Below are 24,017 nucleotides of genomic sequence, written 5' to 3'. Positions count from 1 at the left end.
GTAGTTTGTTGAGATTTCAGTGTTTTTATAGCAGTTTTAGGTTGAACTTCAACTTCTTATATCCAAAAAAGATATGTGGCACTGGAATATATTGTAGAATTATAGAATGTAAATGTTTACATTCTATAGTAGAATACCTACTTGAAATTCCCAAATGCCGTCGCGGGCATTCATATGTGTTTATATAGCTCAGTGGTCGCGGGCCGTACAAAATGCTCTGCTCTATAATGACATCTAGCGATTTTTAACACCACTTTTATCGATTTTCTTCCATCCGGCAACACTGGCGCGAAATCGTCATGGCGAAAGAGCAGTCAATCAGATTGAAGCACATGTTGTGCTGATAGGTTGTGCTTCTGGGTTTTTCCACCCTTTTTTTTAGCATCACCTGGGTTTCTGGGTTTTTATCCATGAAATCATGTTCGTCAGATCAGTTTTGCGCACGAAAATTAATTATTGGATTAGTAAGATCGTAATATCGTAAAATGCACATACTGTATATTTTAGTTTTGCTATTAGCGCCTTAACTTGGAATCAAACTGTTGACGTGTCGGCTAACTCACTGCAACATAAATTGGAGATATGGATGACTCGGAAAAGATGACCCTTGTGTTGGAGGATGGTATGTCATTTCAAGGCGTAAGCTTTGGAAAGAAGGTTGATGTTGCTGGAGAGATCGTATTTCAAACTGGAATGGTCGGATATCCCGAATCGCTGACCGATCCTTCATATAGGAAACAGGTAATATAGCGTTAGGATGTTGTAACTTTGACCAAATAGAATTCAGCCTCCAAATATCCAGCCTCGAGATCGCAAATTTGTAACTAAATCATTCCAGCTAAAGTATGACATGGGTCGAACATATCGCAGGATGGAACGTTCCGACCAAGCCACATGTGGAAGTCACGAAATCCCACCATTTTTCTCAACACATATGTATTGCAAATCAACAATGACCTGATTCAGCAGTGTTCAGCTCTGGGCCCAAATCGCGGGGACCATGTCCAAATGCACCTTATTGGTAATATTAGCTCTAATTTTTGATGAGTTTGCGCAGTGGCGTATCCAGGGGGGGTTTAGGGGGTCGGAACCCCCCTTTTCAAAATCCTAAAAATTGATGTCAAATATAGCCTCTAATATTTGCTAATTTTTTAGTTTAACATATTCGTTTTTACGTATGAGAAGGCGAATATGGCGTCTTAATGTTATTTAAGAGAATAAAACCCCTACAAAATATTGGAATTATGCGCCGAATTAGTCGAAGGGATAAAATAGGTCAATATATTTTGCTAATTCCATTCGAATTCGCTCCCAGAGCTATGAACCTATACGGGTGAGCCCAAGTACCGTAGTCACCCACCTACAGATTTTAACCAAGACCGTATGTGGGGGCACCTTATCGGACCAGCCCCAATTTCACCAAAACTGAAATTAATTGACAAAGTCTTTCTAAAACCCCGAAATCGTTTCGCTCTCACAGTTATGACCCTGTAAGAGTGGCCCCAAGTACTGTAGTCACCCATTGTATGTATATCGAAATTTTCGGTCAGCATAAAGGCAGTCCTTTTCGACCCAAGGTCTTCTCGATGCCGATCTTTCTGTCATACTTTTCGTAGTTGCATGTTACATGGCCTAAAGCTTTATATGTTTTGGTGCGTTAATGGCCGACGCCAAAATGCTCAATTGCCCATTTCTATAAATCATGCGTATTTTTTCTTCGTGAAGGGTACCCAATAATCAAGATCGTTGTCAACCTTGAAAAAAAAGAATTGAAAAAGTTGCATAAAATTTTTAAAAAATGTACCCAATTATTTATTTTAATTCACGAAATAATTTCGGCCCCCCTTAAAACTCGCCCCTCCCCCAATTATTGGGTTTGTGGGTTGGCAGTTATGGTCCTGTGTATAGGGTCATAGCTGTAGGCTAGTGAAACGATTTCGGGGTTTTAGAAAGTGTTTCCTAATCAATTTCAGTTTTGGTGAAATTGGGACTGGTTCGATAATGTGCATTTCTGACACGGTCCCCACATATGATCTTGGTAAAAATTTCAAGGTGGTTTACTATAGTACTTGGGCTCACCCGTATAGGGTTACGGTATAGCCAGAGGTGGTCAGTAACGAAGAATTTCTACTTTTGGGAAGTAGTTTCCCTCTCCTTGTGATACTTACTCAAGTAGATCTGATTTTCTCTACTTCTACTTCGTGATTCTACTTCGTGATATTTTGTGATCTACTTACTTACTTTTCGCTATGTTCAGTTTGTCAAGTAGGAGTAGTTTATTCCCCCAATACGAAAGATAGCCTGAGGAATTTCGGGGCTGTTTTCACCGAGTACCAACATTCATTAAAGTCAAGTAAAACCCAGAAATTTTGTTGCGCTTTGCGCACAGTAGTTATAGAGTGACAAATATGTTTTCACGAACGGATCAGTGAATATAATTTAGGTACAGGGTTGCTAATGGTTCCGCTCACACCACATTGTCGCCCATATCAAATATTTCATCACAATAAACATGGCCCACCATAACGTTTGAAACTACCATTTCGCAACCTAGCAATTACCTATCAAATCGTTATCTAGCAGCCCATGACGTTTTCTGCTAATCCGGAAAATCCTACTTTTTGGAACATTACACCTGTTTTAGTAGATCACCTTTGAAGTTTTATGGACAAAGGACATGAAATATATTTACCGTTTTTTAGAAGTGGTATAATTTGCATTTCACTTTCAATTCCGAGTATGATATTTGGAGTATCATACTTTCAGTTCTTTTGTCTGCAAAACATAAATGTTGAAGCATAAAAGCAAGTGCCTCTATTTTCCGAAAATAAAGCTACACTAAATATAAATTATATGATCCACAATCATAGGCGCCGACTTTTATTTTTGTACGAGGTGGCGAGGTCTTGTGATGTCATAATTGTTCAGTGTCAATGATGTCATCGTCGCACTAAAACGCACTTTCCTACATGCCGCTGGTGTACGTGCAGAGTACCAATCACTGATTGATTGATTGATTGATCAGCGTTAACCATTTGCGTTTTACGTTACGTTTTAATATCGACTCTGCACTCATTATTATCAAACCATGCAGTCAAGTTATCAAGTGGAATCTTAAAACGGTACGATCATTCGTCCGACGATGTATACGATGCATTCCATCGGGCGGAATGCATCGAACAAAAATCGGAATTTACGACACTAAGAATTTGAAGTTGCATCAATGTTATCAACGCGCAATGCGTCCTGTGAGTAACGAAATACACCACGCACTGGGCTGGCAAGTTCGCAAGTAACACACGACAACTCTCGAATATGCGACGCGTGCGTACCCGTACATGCGTAATTGATTTCCGCTAATACTTGAACATAACCATCAGAAGCTGTGCTTGAGTTACAAAAGAGGAAAGGTTTGAACCACCTGAAATCGGCGTCATTGTAGCACATATTCCAAATAAACTCGTACATTTTGACTTGCGCAAATCGTCGCCAACGCTACATAAGACGTAGGACGCATTGATAATCGCGCGTATTTAATTGTTCACGACAGATCAGGGAGTCGCTAATTAACAGCACTTCCTGACTCGTTTACAAGCTTATCATACGAGTATGCCGTATAATCATCAACACGATGATATCGTGCACACCAGGCAGAAGCTGCCAATGCAGATGCGATTGCGCAGACAAGCGATGGTATAGTTTGAACTGGGCCTATTGCAGATGCGATTGTTCAAGCCAGCGGAATCAGGCTTGTTCGAGATGCGATAAATCAGGCTTGTTCGAGATGCGATAAATCAGGCTGGCGACGATTGCCACGCACACGGCAATGACTGACCTAATTTCGCGACCATCTCAGCGGGATATCATCACAGACTCTTCGCGCTGATTGAAAACTTGCCTCTCGCAAATTCGCCGCACGGAACAATGATAACACAATTACTTAATTACTGAATATTGGAGTTGAAATGGTCATTTCAAAATGACGGGGTTTCGCGTTTCAAACAGGGGGATTCGAACCCCCTGGCTACGCGCATGGTACACGCGTGTATAAATAACGAAGACGTCTCTGAGGAGGTCGCATCGATTCGCCTGATTATTAATTACTGGTCACAAACAACTTGGGCGTTTGAGCATTTCATACGAGGTGGCCGCCACCTCGTAAATATGGTGACGAGGTGGCTGCGCCACCTCGTAACCTCGTAAGTCGGCGCCTATGTCCACAATATTTTTTATTAACGTATACTAATCGCGAAAAGTGTTGAAACCGTATCCGATACAACTTCTCCGTATTGCTCTTCGCCTAAACTTGGTGTCTTATAATATGGGGTAGGGCGCCATGCCATGATGTTCTCTAAAACGGCGTCTTCTAGTAAACAAAAGGTTAGTATCGCATTTTCATATCAATACTATAATTTGCATCCCATGATGCGGAAGAATGCTTCTTCTGTCGAAAATTGATACCTCCTGGGATGCATCAATACAAATCCAGCTCTTTGCACCTTCAGCATAGCTCAATTTGCAGCTTTTTGACAGTCCATGCGAACGAATTAGGACTGTTTTCAAAACTACTTACTTAATTGACAAGATTTAAAGTCAGTCAGTTCTACTTCAAGTAGTTTCAGGCGGCTTATGGAAGAAGTACTTCTACTCTTACTTGAGCAGAGTTTTTGTCACTACTTCTACTTGAGTAGCTTTCTTGACTACTTTGACCACCTCTGGTTATAGCCATCGAAGCGAAACGATTTTGGGGTTTTACAAAGAGCTTCGTACTCAATTTCATTTTTCATAAAATTAGGGTGGTCACGTAGTGTGTATTTTATACACGGGCCCCACGGGGAATCTTTGTAAAACATTTTGAGTGGGTGACTGCGGTACTCGGGGCCACCTGTATAGGGTCAATGGGTCATAGCTGTGGGAGTGAAACGGTTTCGGAGTTTTAGAAAGGGTTTTTACTCAATTTCAGTTTTGGTGAAATTGGGGCAGGTCCGAAAAGGAGCATTTTGGACACGGTCCCCACATACCATCTCAGTAAAAATTTCTGGATGGGTGACTACTGTACTTGGGGCCACATGTATAGGGTCAATGGGTCATAGCTGTAGAAGAGAAACGATTTCGGGGTTTTAGAAAAAGTTTCTTGATCAATTTCTTGTTTGATGAAATTGGGGCTGGTGCGAAAAGGTGCATTTGGACACGGTCCCCACATACGACATTGGTAAAATTTTCTGGGTGGGTCACTGCGGTACTTGGGGCCACCCGTATAGGGTCAATGGGTCATAGCTGTGGAAGAGAAACGATTTCGGGGTTTTAGAAAGAGTTTCTCGATCAATTTCTGTTTTGATGAAATTGGGGCTGGTGCAAAAAGGTGCATTTGGACACGGTCCCCACATACGGTATAGGTAAAACTTTCTGGGTGGGTGACTACTGACTACGGTACTTGGGGCCACCCGCATAGGGTCAATGGGTCATAGCTGTGGGAGAGAAACAATTTGGGGGTTTGTACAAGGCTAATTCCATTATAATCTAACAGGGGCTGTAATGCATACCGTCAGAATTGTCCAATATTTACAAATGTTGTTCTTTTGTTAATTCGGAGTTGAATTTAAAAAATAAGAATTGAAAAATGTTCAGCGGTTTAAAAGATAATGCGATTCAAAATCCTCTTATCACTAAGTGGCGCTACAAGCAAAAATATTTACAATTTAAAATCAAACTTTTTATCAACCATACTGCTTCAAAGTACATTTTGCAGTAATTTTTTTGTGTTGTGCGGAGTCTAATCCTACATAAATTTTGAAGCCCGTCCCCCCCAATTTTTTTTCTTCATTCATACCTTTTTTTCATGTTAAGAGTTAAGAACGAAGCAGTTGATTTTTTTTAATTCCTTGGCCCCAGAATTGGTTAATTGGACATTTTAATTGGTTCTCTACCATCAGTAAAGCGAAAAATATCGATTTTAAAGATTTCTGCATGTAGCGCCACCTAGTGACAAGATGATTTTGAATCGCATTACCTCTTGAACTGCTGAACCTGGCATGTTGTTGGCAGACTACAAGCTATTATGCCAGCATGGCTATTATTCGTCACAATAACTACTATGAATGTACGCCGTACGGTTTAAGCAGTGCGATGGCAGCTCGGCACTGGATTTCCCTGCGTAAGAGGGTTATTCTTGCTACAAAATGCGTAGGAAAAAGAGGCATTTTCAGGAAAACCGTAAATTAGATTAGAATTAAAATTAGAGCATAGGAACATTTCACGAATTAGACTAGAATTAGAACTAGAGCATAGGTACATTTCACAAATTAGATTAGAATTAGAGCATAGAAACATTTCACAAATAAGATTAGAATTAGATTACTGGCATTTCGCTCAAATTTAGTGAAATTAGACAACCAGAATTATGTACTTGTTTAAGTCTGCCGCCAGAGATGCGTTAGGTTTTGACTATATTATGCGCACGGCCGGTAGTGTCGCAGCGAACTAACACGCGGGGTATGGCGGTAGCATAAACGAGGGCGATCGCGATCACCACAGAGAGGTGTGGTGTGCACTGTTGTACCCAAATGTGTGCTTTTCTATAGCTTTACTAGCCGCACGGCTGAGCGTGTCGTACGCGCGGAGGCAATCAGACCTTAATTGCCAGCACGCAAGTCAGTCAATTAATACAGAGTACACACTGGGATAATAACTTGAGCGACAGAGAAACTTGTCAGCCGATATCATTAGGTTAACTTTACTACTAGGCCTACTCAATTCACCCGTTCAGCGGCAACATAGGCCTGTATTTCGACGACAGCAAGCCACCTAACAATCGAGAACGTGGATTGCTAGGCTTGTATTTTGAAATGTGGATGTCAATTGTAGGCCATTTCTCGCTGATAATCGAGAAGACTAAGTGGATTTGAGAATAGCATTGTCGTACTGGCGCCGCCATGTATGCGTTTCGCTGATCAATCAACACGCCTTGCAATCCTTAATTAGGATTTCAAGGTGAGCAGGTGCAGCGAATTCGCGGGTAATATTGATTGCCGACAACTTCGTCTTTTGCAATTACATATCGCGTCGACCAATTAGATTAGATTTTCCTAAAATGCGTCTCTCGTTTTAGCAAGGCGAGAGAGAAATCGAGGGAAGAAAGTTGAGAACGTCAGCAACTGCCATAGCTGAAATGTAGCTGAACAAGCGCAGAATTCGTACGGAATTAGCGAAATATATGTTGAACTGATAAATTAGCAAATATTAGAGGCTATATTTGACATCAATTTTTAGGATTTTGAAAAGGGGGGTTCCGACCCCCTAAAACCCCCTGGATACGCCACTGGTTTTGCGTTTCAAAAGGCGGGGGTTTCGACCCCCGAACCCCCCCCCTCGCTACGCGCCTGCACGCACGCAGTCCTCGCTGGCCTGAAGTAGCAATTTCGGGCCTGACATCCCTTTATGATTGTTCAAAAATCACTTTTTTCTATAAATTTTACTGGATATTCGATGAAATTGTTACGTTGTTAAAGATATCCTCATGCCAAATTTATCTTAATTCCAATATGTATCTAATACGGTAATTTTCCATGCATAGTGCGCAAAATTTTACCGATTTCTTGTCCTAAAATCGAGAGGGTGCACATTATGAATTAGTACGAAAATTTTCGAAAAAATAACGTGAAGTCACACCTTTCTTCTTGTTTGTTGTCAATCGCGCATCACATTCACCCCAGTAATTCATGCTATCGGTGATGAGCGCTCCCAATGAACGAGAAGTGTGTTGTTAATTAGCGAGATTCGTCTGCGCTGCACGATAGCACGTGATCTCCTGCTGAATAGAGAAATTGGGTCATTGATTGCTGGACACGCACGTAATCCTCGCTGGCCTGAAGTTCGTATAATCGGCACTAACATATGTACTGCGAGTGCAGGGTGCGTATTCGGTCGTGTAGCCAGGGGGTTCGGGGTTCGTAACCCTGCCCTTTTGAAGCGTGAAACCCCTTCCTTTTTTAAATGACCGTTTTGGATGCTGATACTCGGTTGCAATTCATATATACCATTCATATATCAGTGTTGTGCGCGGCCAATTAGCGAGAGGCATGTTCTCCCGCTAAGTTGATTGAGAAATTAGGTCATGATTGCCGCTCGCTCGGCATGTCAGCAAACATGTGCGACGCGTGCGTGCATACGTAATTGATTTCCGCTAATACTTGAACATAACCATCAGAAGATGTGCGTCAACGCTTGAGTTATAAAAGAGGAAAGGTTTGAACCACCTGAAATCGGCGTCATTATAGCACATATTCCATAAAAATTCGGATATTTTGACTCGCGGAAATCGTCGCCGAGGCTACGCAAGATGCATTGATAAGCGGGCGTATTTTATTGTTCACAACAGATCAGGGGCGCGCTAATTAACAGCGCTTCCGGAGTCATCGACAAGCTTATCATACGCATATAATCGTCAACACGAGTAGATTGTATAATCGTCATTCACGCATATACTTAACCCTAATGAATTGATGCTATATTTGTAAATTCGAAAAAAATCAAAACCCCCCCTTTTATTTCAAAACCCCTCTCTTATTTTTCAGCTGGCTACGTGCACGCGCCTGTCCGTATTATACATAGATACAGGCCTTATCCAAAATATCCCAGAATCTACGTGCCATTTTAGGGTGCGTATTTTACATGGAAAATTACGGTAGCCAGTGAAATTTGGATAGGGTGATGTGGGGAATACGAGTAGAGATGAAATCAGTATGCAACATGGTACATCCATGAAAATTTGTATAAAGGGGGCAGGTTACAAGTTCCTACATGATCAATATTGCTATTGATGGTTATTTATTTAGGCTACTCATTCATTTACACTTTCCCATCCACTCACTCATCGCATAATCGACAGCATATGGACAGCCAATATATCGTGCTGTGATAATGTGAAAGTTTGAGAAGAGATTAACGTTAAAGGTGCAGCCAATTCGGTAGAGTACTATAATTTTCCATGTATAGTACACACCCATATATAATACGCGCCCTTAAAAGGCATGTCAAAACTGGGAAAAAGCCTGTACCCATGTAAAATATGCACTGGCCAGCCTAAAAAGGGGGGTTGAAATTTGTTCAAATTAACCATGGCAGCATCAATTTATTAGGGCTGGGTAGTGGGTGCATGCGTAAATGCCGATAATACCAATAATAATAAGAGCAGGATACGAGATGAAATAAGCAGCAAACTATGAAGCTCAAAAGATTCATCACCTTTTCTTCATGGATTGATGATCAGAACCTGTATGCGAAATGCGACACAGACCTGAATAACCAAATGGAAATTGTTAATGACTTTTCGGAAGATATAAAAATGAAATTTGGATTTGATATATGCTCAAAACTTACCATACGACGTGGCAGAGCCACCAACACTGGCGACATGAATTTCGAAATGGATGAAGACACAACAGAATTGAAATATCTAGGGATCAGTGAAAGCGACAACATTAAACATGCTGAAATGAAATGAAGTCTAAAAAGGAATACGTTAGCAGGCTCAATTCAATCCTCAAAACTGAACTCAATTCCAATAACAAAATCAATGCGATAAACAGTCTTGCTGTGCCTGTCCTGACTCGGGACTCCTGAGATACAGCTTTGGTGTGGGGAACTGGCACAAATTGCAAATTACACGCATCTTATTAGGTTTTAGTATCTGCGCTGATCAATTACGCCCCTTGGAAGTTTATTTGAGGCCAATTGGGCAGAATCAAAGTTGATCAATTTCACATTGCCAGCCACAATCGCATATATAAAAATACCAGGCATATCCTGCGAGGCCTGATACGATAGTTTATGCCAGCGATGGTATCGCATGCCTCAGGCCTGCTGTAGACTAGATAGCTCAGGCCAGTGAATATAGCGTGCAGGTCAATGACCCGATATTGCACGCAAATGATTCTCACTAATTTGCGGTATGCAGCACCGATAATACGAATTTATCAAATTGGCATTGCGAGAGGACGGGGTTTCGAGTTTTAAATGGGAAACTCTTTGGCTATGCGCCTAGGGTTTTGATACCAACGACACACTGCTTACTATCAGCCCGGAGCCTACGTAGGCCCCGATCAGTCAGTCGAATTTGATATTGAAATGGTGCGATTATAATTATTCAGGTGTTATCGCAGCAACTGTCTGAATATCGTCGCAGTGGAATCAAAGTGACTTATTTCCATTTTGCACATTTTGAGAAAATTTACTAAACTTTCAGCCTTACATTGGCCCTGATTAACTTTGAATTGATGAAACTGACATAACCATGGCCAAGATATGGCTGAAAAAAATTTCAAAATCTACTTTTTTTTTCAAGTTTAAAAATGGACCTTCAAAATTTAAAAACTGGACATGAGTCACTTTGATTCCACTGCGACGATATGTTCTTAGCTAAAGGGAGTGCGTTTGTTCTATACAGTACCTGAAATTTCATTGACATCTCCTGCTGTTTGCTATCATCTCATCGCAGGCTTGATTCATCATGTCTTCAGCGAGCCTTCCTGCTATCTCTTCAATGTATGGACGCAATGCCGTTGTTCTGTGTAGCGATTGTTGTGTCATATTAATTCGAGACTGTCAACGTTCATCTCAAACTTTGAATCCGCAAACAGACTACGGGCATAATTGATTCGCGCTAATCAAAATATTAAAGTCCTGAATCAATTGAAGTACAAGCCGTCACAGAACAGATTCCGCAACACACGGCGGACATTTAATCATCTTGTGTGGGGTGGCGGCCACCCCATAATATAGTCATGGGGTGGCTTCGCCACCCCGTAACTCGAGCACGATGGCTGGATGTGATTGACAACAAAAAATAAGAATGATGAAATATCAGGTTTAATTTCTAGTTAGAATTTTTTTTAAAATCTTGTACCCATGTATAATACGCACCCCCAATTTTAGGACAAAAAATTGATTAAAACGTGCGTATTATACATGGAAAATTACGGTACAGTACATCCACCTATTCGATACATATGCAGCAGGTTACTAAATTTTCAACATCAATGGTCATTGAAGTACAGCTGCAGCAGGGGTGTCAAACATACGGGTAGCATCATCCGGCCCGCCTGACAATTTCATCCAGCCCGCGAAGCAATTTTAAGGAAATTGAAAAAATACTTGTTTTTATTCAGCACATCTAACAAATGCTTAGAATTTATGAAGAAATACTTCCATCAATTAATCCAGTGGTTCCCAACCTTTTTCGTCTCGTGCCTCCCTTGGCCGAAATTTGAGCCAAACTTCCCCCCTTAAGAGAAATCTGCCCGATGATTAAAAAAGGTAATTTTTACCGCGCAAACACCTGTTGACTGAGAGAATAAGACGGGCAGGTACCGAGTGTTTGTTTCTAGCAGGGCTGTCACAACACTTTGTGTAGACCTCCAAAAACAATGATCTTGGTCCCAATCAAACAAATTCTGTGAGGCTTGACTCAACAGACCCCCATACTTCCATTTGTGTTTTCGGCTTACCATGCACCAATCGCTAATATAACTGCTGTGAAAAATCGGTATGTATAAATTTACTGGTCTCGCGATTTTTTTCTCAAGATTGCCTATGCATTTGGCCAATAATATTGGTACATTCATATATAGCAAGGTTGACCAGACTCGAGTCACCATTTTCTGATGACTCGACCTGACTCGAGTCATTTTCTCAAAATATGGAAACGACTTGAATCAAGACAATCTGTGTATTGACTCGACTTGGACTTGAGTCATTGTGCATGACTCGAACCAAGCCATATGACTCGAGACTATAAGACGGCCATGACCGACATTTCGTTGTAATTTCGAAGAACAGTAAAGTGACTACCCTATTGGAATTTCGTCTATTGGTCCTGGTACTTGAAAATGCGACAAGAAACTGCTCAAAGTGAGGAAAATTAGTATATTATAAATCCAAATTATTCAATATCACCAAACAGTGTTGTAAAAAGTGGGTTTAACAAGACTTCAACTGGAAACTGAGCAGTCAACACAATGACTTGGACTCGGACTCGGACTCGAGTCATAATACAATTACCATGACTCGGAGTCGATCCCTCTGCTCGGTGACTTGGAGTCGGACTTGACTCAATGCTGAATTGGAAATGACTCGACTTGATCTCGAGTCAAAACTATGAAAGTGAGATTGACTTATGACTCGGAGCATCGTGACTTGGTTACAGCCCTGATATATAACATACACGTGATGAGATTTCCTGCTGGAGCTCATTGAAATTTAGGAAACCCATTACGTTTCGGCAACATTGCACTAAGTTTAACATGTCTTTTTTAGATCGGGGAGCTGCGTTCACTAAAAATAAAGCAAGTCTAGAGATCTCTTTGACTTGAATCGATGACGTTGGAATATTTTGGCACTGTCTGAAAATGTTGACTTGAAAATATAAGATAAATACCTTCACTAGAGGCCTGGTTGCGATAGATTCGGCACGACATTTGCTCGCTTATAGGATATATTTGATTGAGAGGACGTCGCTGGCCTACAAAATTGTCTTTCGAACTGCAGCACATCTGAACTAGTTAAAAACAACTAGGGGGAATTTGTATGTGAAAAAGAGATTTCAAATAGCATTTAAACATACTTTCAGCAATAAAACAGCCATAAGGAGCATACATTCGGATATAGCTGGTTGACTACATGACAGTTCGGACATGAACAAGTTGGGAAATCCGTTACCATTCTAAAGTGGAATTCCTCCCTAAAAATTGCAAAATTCCCCCCAAGGGGGGAATTCCTCCCCGGTTGGGAACCACTGAATTAATCCCTTAACCCTTTGCGACCGGCGGTCTAGTATACTAGACCGCGACTGTTTAACACAGAAGAGTCGGTATTTAATCGAAGATAGCTAGACCTGTATTGGTCATAAACTATTGCAATCGGTTTGTATGGATAGCTCTTATAAATACGCATACATCAGACCATGTATAACCTATTATTGCAATGTATATCCTGCTTGAAATGCAGATAGAACACGCAAAAACGTTTCCCGCAAAATTGAATTTATAATGATGTTCGCGTGAATGACCGCCTGAAATATAAACCATTGTATCTTCCGTTCTAGACGTGATATAACCAATTACATTTATCTTCTATGACTTGTTGTTGGTCATACTATTCTATGAAAGTCCTTATATCGAAGATTAGCACGTAGAAGATGTTTCAAATTGACGTGAAAGAAGCATAGCTTATTACGTGAAAATCATGGCTGCGTAAGATCACCCGTAATCATGGCTACGTAAGATCATGCAATAGCAAATTGTACGTATGGTTAGCCATTATCCTGACATATTCATCAATATCCCTATCATGAAGCTTAGTTTTGTATAAGAAAGCCAACACCAGCCCTAACACTACACAAATAAGCGTGCAAGTTAGGCTATTTTGGTACCCGAGCCTGTAATAACAACATCATATAGAGGCAGTTATATATCAGTCTTAGATGACACACGAAGTTACTGTTGGCTTCTATGAATACTGTTGATCATACATGGAACACTGGCCGTGTAGAATACAGTTCAAATTGATGTGAAATAAAGCAATAATGTATCACGTGAAATGACTTTTCGAACGTAAATGGGCGCTGGGCAGTGCCGAATAAGGCAATATGTGTATACTTACGGATCCCTTATGCAGTTGCAAGTTACATGTAACAAGCAACTGGGGTTGATAACACTTCAATAGCATGGAGATATATACGATCTAAGGGAAAATTGCGCAGGCAGTTACTATGTTATGTAGAGCTGCACGCGCGTTGCCTTCAGCGAGAATACGAGATTACGTAATCGATTACTCATCGGCGGCGGCCGCGTGATTGTGCTTATCATCCCTACCTTTCCAAGATCGTAGCGCTGGGCTATGAAGCGCTATAGTAGCGTGTAATGTCTCATTGGAACGTAGAGATTCATGCGGAAGGCAATCAGGTGGCCATATACCAAAAGAGGGCCTAGGTATGACGTCAGGAGATATCGAAGAACAAAATTATATTTTATTTTCAAGAAATCACAAACATTTTCTCGCATAACGTTATTCCCTCTGGTGTCTGAGCCGTGAGAGTATCTCAGACCGCTAGGCGGCTACTTCAGGTTTACGGCAATATATTGGGCGTCGATTTAAGCCATATGGATGACATTTTATCGTGTTTTTTTTGTGGATGCAGTAAAATTCTAGTCAGTAGGCCGGCCGGTTACAAAGGGTTAAGACAGCAAATGTCGAATATGTTCATTGTTCATAGGCCATATTATAACCACCCGGCAGTGATGTTACGGTTTCACTCTAGTCACCATTAGGAACGAAGTCGCGGGCATTGACATCAATTCTACAAAGGAAAAATGTGCACGCTCAGATCAGAGGTTTGGGAAAAAATGGACCACTAAGTAATTCTCCACAGAAGCTAAAACACCAATGCGAAACCGTTACACGCAGGTTACATGGAGAATAAAATAATCTCAAAATATAATTCAAATATGTGATGTCACACTGCTGCATCAGTTTTAGCTCAAAAGGTCCCTGGCCTGCCTCCATAGAAACCTGAACCGCGATTTAATCCTGATGAATCAAATTCCAACGTCCGCGTTTACAGTTGAATCTCTTGTATTCCTCACAACGCTTACCCAAGACTGATGCCAGATTTCGACTATAGCAAAGGTAGCGTAGAAATACGGAAACTTCTGTCGTTGCTATAGAGCCACTGTTTCAGGGTTATATAACTGTATTCAACCGGCCAGTCGTCCTATTTGGTCAATTCCGTTGTTTGCCAACAAAGGTGTTGCTAGACTGGAGCCCTTTGATAGCAATATAATGAAATATAATATCACGTCGGCTTGGTAATAGGTATTCAAGTGAAAAACAAGGGCATGGATTTTGATGTAACATTTTAGAAGCATTTGCCTAATCCGGCCCGCGACGCAAGTTGAGTTTGACACCCCTGGTTTAGAGTTTTATGCAAAAATAAAAACAAAAAACGTAGTTATTCACATAAGCGAAAACGCCAATGCGAAACCACTTTAAGCAGTGTACTGTAGGCCTACATGTAGAATATAGTGGTTACACAGAAAAATAATGCAGATATCCGTGGTAGCACTGCCGTGTCACTTCCTCTTCCGACTCAGAAGATGCCCGGCCTCCAGACGAACCCGAATCACGTTAGCTCCAGTGTTATATCTGTATTCAACCGCCCAATCATCGTATTTTCGCCAATTATAGTGCTCGCCAATAAATGTGTTGCTACTTGCTAGAATAAAACCCCTATGATCCGTGGTACAATGTAATATAGTATTATCTGTATATACTTGATAATAAAGTATTCCAGTGAAAAGATGAAACATGACGTAACATTGCGGAATTAGTTGACTGGTGCGGCCCGCGAGCGATTTGAAGGTTTGAATCCGGCCCGCGAAGCAATTTGAGTTTGACACCCCTGAGCTACAGCTACATTGTTATTACATCTGCCAAGAGGATGGAACACGAATTACTTGATGACTTGAAATTGACTTTGAGTCACGAGTTGATCCGCAATTCTGAAGCGCCAAGTCAAGTCATTTTCGCAAAGTGACTCGAGTCAAGTCATGCGAAAAAGCTGACTCGAGTCATCCCAACACTGCTTGGCGGTCTTCGTTGTTGATGATTAGGTTTATAGGAACTTTCAAAATCGTAAATGGATGCATGATAGAGGAAGATTTTGCAACTTCAAAGTTGGTGCTGTGGGGAATGCGGCTGCTAGTCAGTTCTGAACTACCCTTCCTGACAATTGCCCACTCGTCTGTATGAGGCAAAGTCAAATTTCACGAATTTGAAAATACAATCCATATTCATAAATGACCAGCTTCATGCTAATTCATCAACACTTGTAATCGTAACCGCAACATAATTGAGTCCGCTAAAACTGTTCAAGAAATATCATATTAATTTCAGTTATTTTGTGGTAAAAAACATCTTGCGTAACTTGAAATTTAACACCATATTTGCATTTCAGGTGCTGGTGTTGACCTATCCATTGATCGGGAATTATGGAGTTCCGTCCGAGGAGTCCAAGGACGAATACGGCATTCAAGAGTGGTTCGAATCGTCGCGAATCCACATCGCCGCTCTCGTTGTGGGCGAGGACTGTCTGGAATACAGTCACTGGTCCGCCATTCAATCGTTGTCAAGCTGGATGAGCAAGCAAGGGATACCGGGAATAAAGGGAATCGACACGCGCCAACTCACCAAGCACATACGTGCCAGCGGCGCGATGCTGTGCAAGGTCCTGACTGGTGCGTCGGATAAACAGCAGTGGGATAGAATTCCGTTTTTGGATCCCAACACCTTAAACTTGGTTTGTGAAGTCTCGATCAATTCGCCTGTTACTTACAACCCGCGCGGCAGCCCGCACATCGTGGCGGTAGATTGCGGGATTAAGAACAACCAGATACGGTGTTTTTGCAAGCGTGGTGCCAAGGTCACGGTAGTGCCGTGGGATTATAACTTTCAGCAGCTGCAGTACGACGGGCTGTTCTTGAGCAACGGGCCCGGCGATCCGGAAAGGTCAAAAGCGACGATAAGACATATTCGCGAGACTATGTCGTTGAAGAAACCGAAGCCGATTTTTGGAATCTGCCTCGGGAATCAGTTGCTCGCGCTGGCTATTGGAGCTAGGACGTCGAAACTGAAGTATGGAAACAGAGGGCATAATCAGCCTTGTACGTTGGAAGGCACTAGCCGTTGTTACATCACGTCGCAGAATCATGGATTTGCAGTCGAGGCGAGTTCATTACCAAAAGGTTGGCTGCCGCTGTTCACGAACGCGAACGATCGTTCCAACGAAGGTATCGTGCATGAGAGCTTGCCTTTCTTCAGCTGTCAGTTCCATCCCGAGCACACTGCCGGCCCGGAAGACCTGGAGGTGCTGTTTGATGTTTTCCTGGACACCGTCAAGGCGCAAATCATGGGAGTCTCAAACGTGCCGCCGATGTATTCTGCAATCAAAGCCAGGATCGCGGGAAATACGCCGAAAGACTTCAAGATTCGTCCGAAGAAAGTGCTGATTCTAGGATCGGGTGGGTTGAGCATCGGTCAAGCCGGAGAATTTGATTATTCCGGATCTCAGGCCGTGAAGGCGTTGAAAGAAGAGAACATACACACCGTGCTGATCAATCCGAACATCGCCACTGTGCAGACTACGAAAGGACTGGCCGACAGAGTATTTTTCCTGCCCATCACGCCGTCTTACGTGGAGCAAGTCATCAACATCGAGAGGCCAGACGGGATCTTGTTGACTTTTGGAGGGCAGACCGCGTTGAACTGTGGTGTGCAGCTGAAGGATCAGAAGATCTTGGAAAAGTACAATGTCAAGGTACTCGGCACGCCGATATCTTCCATCGAGAATACAGAAGACAGGAAAGTGTTTGCGGAGAAAATGAAAGAAATTGGTGAAAGTGTCGCGCCTAGTGACGCTGCTTACAACTTGGCTGAGGCAAAGGTAGTCGCTGGCAAGCTCGGTTATCCGGTTCTAGTGCGTGCTGCTTATGCTCTCGGCGGTTTGGGATCTGGATTTGCCAATGATGAAACAGAATTGGAAAAGTTGGTAGTTTCCGCGTTTGCCCACACTACACAAGTCCTGATCGACAAGTCTTTAAAAGGGTGGAAAGAGGTTGAATATGAAGTGGTGAGAGACGCGTACGATAATTGCATCACCGTTTGCAACATGGAAAACGTGGACCCGCTCGGAATTCACACCGGCGAGTCTATTGTAGTGGCTCCCAGCCAGACTTTGTCTAACCGGGATTACAACAGGCTGAGGACCACCGCGATAAAGGTGATACGCCACTTGGGCGTTGTGGGAGAGTGCAATATACAGTATGCTCTTAATCCCGAATCGGAGGAGTTTTATATTATCGAGGTGAACGCGAGATTGTCCAGAAGTTCAGCTTTGGCTAGCAAAGCCACCGGGTACCCGTTGGCGTACGTAGCCGCTAAACTGGCACTCGGCAATTCCTTGCTCGAGCTCAGGAATAACGTCACCGAGCAGACCACTGCCAATTTCGAACCGAGCTTGGACTACTGCGTCGTGAAGATACCAAGGTGGGATTTGCGCAAGTTCCATCGTGTCAGCAATAAAATCGGCAGCAGCATGAAGAGCGTTGGAGAGGTGATGGCGATAGGGAGAGGCTTTGAGGAGACCATGCAGAAAGCTTTGAGAATGGTGTGCCGTGATTGGATTGGGTTCGCGGGTCTTGGTACGGAAGTGTCAGACGAGGAACTGTCTGTGCCCACCGATCAACGTATCTTTGTGCTGGCAGCGGCGTTAAAAGCGGGTTACACCATCGACAGGCTGTATGAGCTCACTAAAATCGACAAATGGTTCCTTAATAAGTTCAAGAATATTACTAACATGACTAACACTTTGGAGTCCTACTCTGCAGCTCAAGCTGGAGACTTGCAATCGCTGCCAAAGCAACTGTTGCTCAGCGCCAAACGCTTGGGATTTTCCGACAAGCAGATCGCTATCGCTTGCAAATCGACCGAAAACTTCATCCGCAAATGCAGGAAGGAGCACGAGATCGCTCCGTGCGTGAAATGCATCGACACGTTGGCCGCGGAATGGCCGGCGATGACAAATTACTTGTACCTGACCTATAACGGCGTGGAGAGCGACACGGAAACATCGGCGGGATATGTGATGGTGATCGGGTCTGGCGTTTACCGCATCGGAAGCAGCGTTGAATTTGATTGGTGCGCAGTGCAGTGCATTACAGAGCTGCGTAAGCTAGGCTACAAGACCATCATGCTGAACTGCAATCCGGAGACTGTGAGCACGGATTATGACGTGTGTGACAAGCTGTACTTTGACGAGATCACTCTCGAAGTCGTGATGGATATTTACGAAATGGAACAGCCGAAGGGCGTGATTTTGAGCATGGGTGGACAGTTACCTAATAACATCGCGATGGGGCTGCACCGACAGCAAGTGAGGATCTTGGGGACTACGGCGGAGTCCATCGACAACGCCGAGAACAGGTTCAAGTTTTCGAGAATGCTCGACAATGTCAACATCAGCCAACCACAATGGAAGGAACTCACAGACGTGGCCTCGGTAGAGCAGTTTTGCGAGCAAGTCGGCTTTCCGTGCCTGGTCCGGCCATCATATGTCCTCAGCGGCGCCGCCATGTCAGTGATACACTCCGTGTCGGACCTGAAAGAGTATCTGAAAAACGCCGGGAAGGTCTCGAAAGATCACCCTGTCGTCATTTCCAAGTTTATACTCGAAGCGAAAGAGATTGATGTCGACGCCGTTGCTAAGGACGGGCAGGTTATCGCGATGGCCGTCTCGGAACACGTTGAGAACGCAGGCGTGCATTCTGGCGACGCGACTTTGATCACTCCGCCGCAAGACCTGAACGCTGCCACTCTCGGGAAGATCAATCAGATTGTGTGCGCCATCGGGCTTGAGCTGCAAGTCAACGGGCCGTTCAATTTGCAGCTGATCGCGAAAAACAACGAGTTGAAAGTCATCGAATGCAATGTTAGAGTTTCGAGGTCTTTTCCGTTTGTTTCCAAGACGCTGAATTTTGATTTCGTTGCCGCAGCTACGAGAGTGATTATGGATAATCCCATCGAACCAGTGGGGTGCATCTTGGAGTCTGAAAGAGTCGGGGTGAAAGTGCCGCAGTTCTCGTTCTCTAGGCTGGGTGGGGCCGACGTGATGCTCGGTGTTGAAATGGCTTCGACCGGAGAGGTGGCTTGCTTCGGCGAAAACAGAGAAGAGGCTTATTTGAAAGCCTTGCAGAGCACTGGGTTCCGTTTGCCGAAGAAAAACATCCTTCTCTCGGTGGGCAGTTACAAGCACAAAGCCGAGCTGCTGGAGTCGGCGCGCATCTTGGAGCAGATGGGATTCAACCTGTTTGGCAGTATCGGGACGGCGGATTTTTACAGCGAACACGGCATCAAGATCAAGGCCGTCGACTGGCCTTTCGACGAGACAGGCATGACGGCCGAAAACGCGAAAAAGCAGTCCACCATCATGGACGACCTGTCAAACAACCGTTTTGATCTGGTGATCAACTTGCCGATGAGAAACGGAGGGTCCAGGCGTGTGTCGTCTTTTATGACTCACGGCTACAAGGCGAGGCGTATGGCGGTTGAATACTCCATCCCGCTTATCACGGATGTTAAGTGTGCCAAACTGTTTGTGTCTGCGTTGCAGGATATTGGCGGCGAGCCGAAAGTCAGGCCGCACTACGACAGCATCGCGTCACGGTCGTTCGTGCGCTTGCCCGGGCTTATTGACGTCCACGTGCATGTGAGGGACCCTGGGCAGACGCACAAGGAGGACTGGTCTACATGTACGGCAAGCGCGCTTGCCGGCGGTATCACCACGATTTTGGCAATGCCAAACACGAATCCGTCTGTGATTGATGAGAAAACGATTAAACTCGCAATGAGAGTTGCAGATGCTGGCGCCCGTTGTGATTATGGGATATACATGGGCGCGGCTATGACAAAAGCGGAAGACGCGGCCAAGGCCAGCGATCACGCCATCGCTCTCAAGATGTACCTCAACGACACCTTCAGCACGCTGAAAATGGACGACGTGTCGCAGTGGATCAAGCACTTTGAGGCGTGGCCCAAAAACCTGCCCATCTGCTGCCACTCAGAACGGCAGACCATGGCCGCTGTGCTGTGGCTCGCCGAGCTCTACCCGCGTCCCGTGCATTTCTGCCACGTGTCGAAAGCCGAAGAGGTGCAGATGATCCGCATCGCAAAAGACCGCGGCCTGCCGGTGACTTGCGAAGCTTCGCCTCATCACTTGTTTCTAACTGCTGATGACTTGGACACCATAGGGCACGGACGTGGTAGAGTGTGTCCGCCTCTGGCGACAAAAGAAGACCAGACCGCGCTGTGGGAGAACTTGGATATCATCGACTGCTTCGCGACCGATCACGCGCCACACGCAGTATATGAGAAGGACAGGGATAGTCCTCCGCCTGGCTTCCCGGGGCTCGAGACCATGTTGCCACTGCTTTTGAATGCGGTTAACGATGGACGGCTGACTATTGACGATTTAGTACTTAGACTGCACACCAATCCGAAGAAGATTTTCAACCTACCCCACCAGCCTAATACCTACGTCGAAGTGGACATGAATGAAGAGTGGGTGATTCCGAACGCGATGCCATTCACGAAATCGAAATGGACCCCGTTTGCTGGGATTAAAGTCAAGGGCGCTGTGAAAAGAGTGGTCCTGCATGGTGAAATCGCATATATAGATGGGCAGGTGCTTTTGCCGCCTGGTTTCGGCAAGGATGTGAAACCGTTATCGGCGCCACCTTCTGTCAAGCAGCCTGGACCAGTCTTACCGACGCCTTCTTTGAAAGTCAATGTGCCTGAAAGCGTCGGTACCCTGGCTGCTCTAAGCCCGCGGATGATGTCTGGCGAAATGTCCCACGGGCTGCCACCTAAAGTGCAGCGCATCGCGGAGCCGCCCGGAGCGTTCCCGACGCCATACTTTGGAGCCGGCGACGGTCCTGGCCTGCTCGTTAAAAGGGCTGAGGGCGAAAAGACCGCCACCCCGCAAGCGTCTTCGTTACTACGCAGCTCGATCCTGGGCAGCGGTGCATTGAGCGGATCGTCAGACGGACACTTCAAGCCCAGCCACGGCCTGATCAATTCGGACATCATCCGTGTGGCGCAGTTCACAAAGGAGCAGCTTCATCACCTGTTTAACGTGGCGCACACCCTACGCAGCATGGTGCAGCGAGAAAAGTACCTGGGGAACATTTTGAGCGGACGCGTCATGGCTTCTATTTTCTACGAGCCGAGTACAAGGACTATGTGTTCGTTCCACGCCGCCATGCAGAGATTGGGAGGGTCGGTGATAGCGATGAACAAACAATCGTCTTCTGTGCTGAAAGGTGAAACGCTTGTTGATTCAGTGCAGGTCATGTCAGGATACGCTGATGTTATTGTGCTGCGTCATCCTCAACCTGGCGCAATTGAAAAGGTAGCCGGGCTCACTGCGAAACCAGTCATTAGTGGAGGTGACGGTGTTGGCGAACACCCCACGCAGGCCTTGTTAGATGTGTTCACGATTCGCGAAGAGCTCGGTACCGTAAACGGCATGACCGTGACCATGGTGGGCGATTTGAAACACGGCCGGACTGTGCATTCTCTGGCGAAACTGTTGACGCTGTACCGCGTGAACTTGAGGTACATCTGTCCGCCCGGGCTTGAGATGCCGGCCGAGATCTGCGACTACGTCGGACTGAAGGGCATACCGCAGACGATGTGCAGCTCGTTGGAGGAGGCTTTGCCAGACACGGACGTGTTGTACATGACTAGAATTCAGAAGGAGAGGTTTGGGTCAGAGCGGGACTACGAGAAGGCGGTGGGAAAATATGTGCTGACGCCGCATTTGATGACGATGGCGAAGCAGAACATGGTGGTGATGCATCCGTTGCCACGTATCGACGAGATTAAGCCCACGGTCGACACTGATCCGAGGGCCGCTTACTTCCGGCAATCTGAGTGCGGGATGTTTGTGAGAATGGCGTTGCTTTGCATGGTGCTCGGAAAGTACTGAGGCGTCTGTCTTGTCGCTTTTTCGTCTATGTCTACGCCTTTTGTAAATACCCCTGCGTTTGTTCAATTTTCCAACTGAGTTGATAGTTTGTCGTCACACTGAATTGTGTCTGCTCTAGCACCTTTTCGGTTGCTATCAATCCTGTATATATTGCCTCCGTTTTTGATGATACACAACTTATAAAAACACTGCCTGGACTTGTTTGCATTACTTATTTCCCTTGTGCTGACTTGAATATGCTGGTGTTATGGGATTTATAAGTTCTCGTTTGTGTTAGGTGCTGTTTGTGGAAGATTTGCACTGCCTGTTGCTATTCGATTTGCTGCGATGATAGACAACCATGAAAGACACTGCCTGTTTGTATTCAATACCAAATTACCTTGTGATAATATAAATCTGCCTGATTATGTGAGAAATACTGAATTTAGAGGTTATGAATATTTGTGTTTGGTGTGTTTTTGGACATGTTACTCTGCTTGTGTTTATTCCATTTGTTACGTCGTCCATGTGAGTTTAACCGCCCAATGGCTGCTAAATCAATCTCAATGTTGTGATAGTTGATACGGAGATTTTTTCATTTTAATAAACCACCCCTCAATAGTGCCCGGAAAGTATTCTCCGTTATGATTCAAGAGTGCCGATTGTGTTAGAACCGAGACTTGGGATTTTGAAGGCCGTCAAAATTTTGTGAAAATAACGATTTTGTGCGATTTCAGCGACCTCACTAGTCTAGAATATGTAAACCAGCAGTAGACATGATGAGCAACATCCTCGCAACGAAGTGCAGCCACAGCCCAGAGGTAACCTTTTCGGCCCACGAGCCACATCAGATTTACGAACCGTTGCGCGGGCCACTTGAATGTTGATGACATTTTTTAGTCGTCCGATGGGAGCGAACCGGATTAGGTAACGGCGTAAACAATTTACTACGCATCAAAGTCGATAACGATTGTGTCATGAAAACTTGGTCTGCAAAGATGCGCCAGCCGAATTTTTTCATACTTAATGAATGAATTCGGTCAATAACAATGTTACTTACATGTAATGCTGGGCTCCTTTGGTAAGGACAGGATTATACGGCACTTGGACATATCAATGTCGAGGATTTCGATGAACGTGCGTCTATCATTTCGTTCAAAGATTTCTTCGCCGACGATCTTTCCGTGAGTGCAGACGCGAAGTCGCATGTTGGACGACACGTTCTCTCATAATTGCGAATACAGTTCGACTGAATTCTGTAAATTGGGGGCACTTTTTAATTTTCTGGAGGAGGCACCAACACTAAAAGCAATAATTCGAGTGGCAAAAAATCACGCGAAGTGCTAAGATAAATGTCAAGCCAAATAAATCTGCCTCGAAATATTCTACTTCATGGCCGTATACAAAGTTCTACGAAATATACGGCTGGCCCCTGGCTACGCAA

At 44.3% G+C, this 24,017-nt stretch overlaps 1 protein-coding gene across 1 annotated transcript; it reads left to right on the top strand.

The window, feature by feature from the left end:
* Positions 1–429: 429 nt before the first annotated feature.
* On the top strand, positions 430–23,205 carry LOC145441069 (multifunctional protein CAD-like). The gene is made up of 2 exons (XM_080318846.1): positions 430–741; positions 16,010–23,205. The coding sequence occupies exons 1-2, from the start codon at positions 583–585 to the stop codon at positions 22,592–22,594; spliced, it is 6,744 nt and encodes a 2,247-aa protein (XP_080174972.1). The 5' UTR covers positions 430–582; the 3' UTR covers positions 22,595–23,205.
* The last annotated feature ends 812 nt before the right edge of the window (positions 23,206–24,017 follow it).

Source organism: Botryllus schlosseri, chromosome 6 (genome assembly GCF_051294905.1).
Source record: "Botryllus schlosseri isolate E-star chromosome 6, Bs_hap1, whole genome shotgun sequence".
Taxonomy (NCBI): Eukaryota; Metazoa; Chordata; class Ascidiacea; order Stolidobranchia; family Styelidae; genus Botryllus; species Botryllus schlosseri.
The sequence above is the reverse complement of the archived record's forward strand: the minus strand, read 5'-3'. Positions and strand labels throughout refer to the sequence as shown.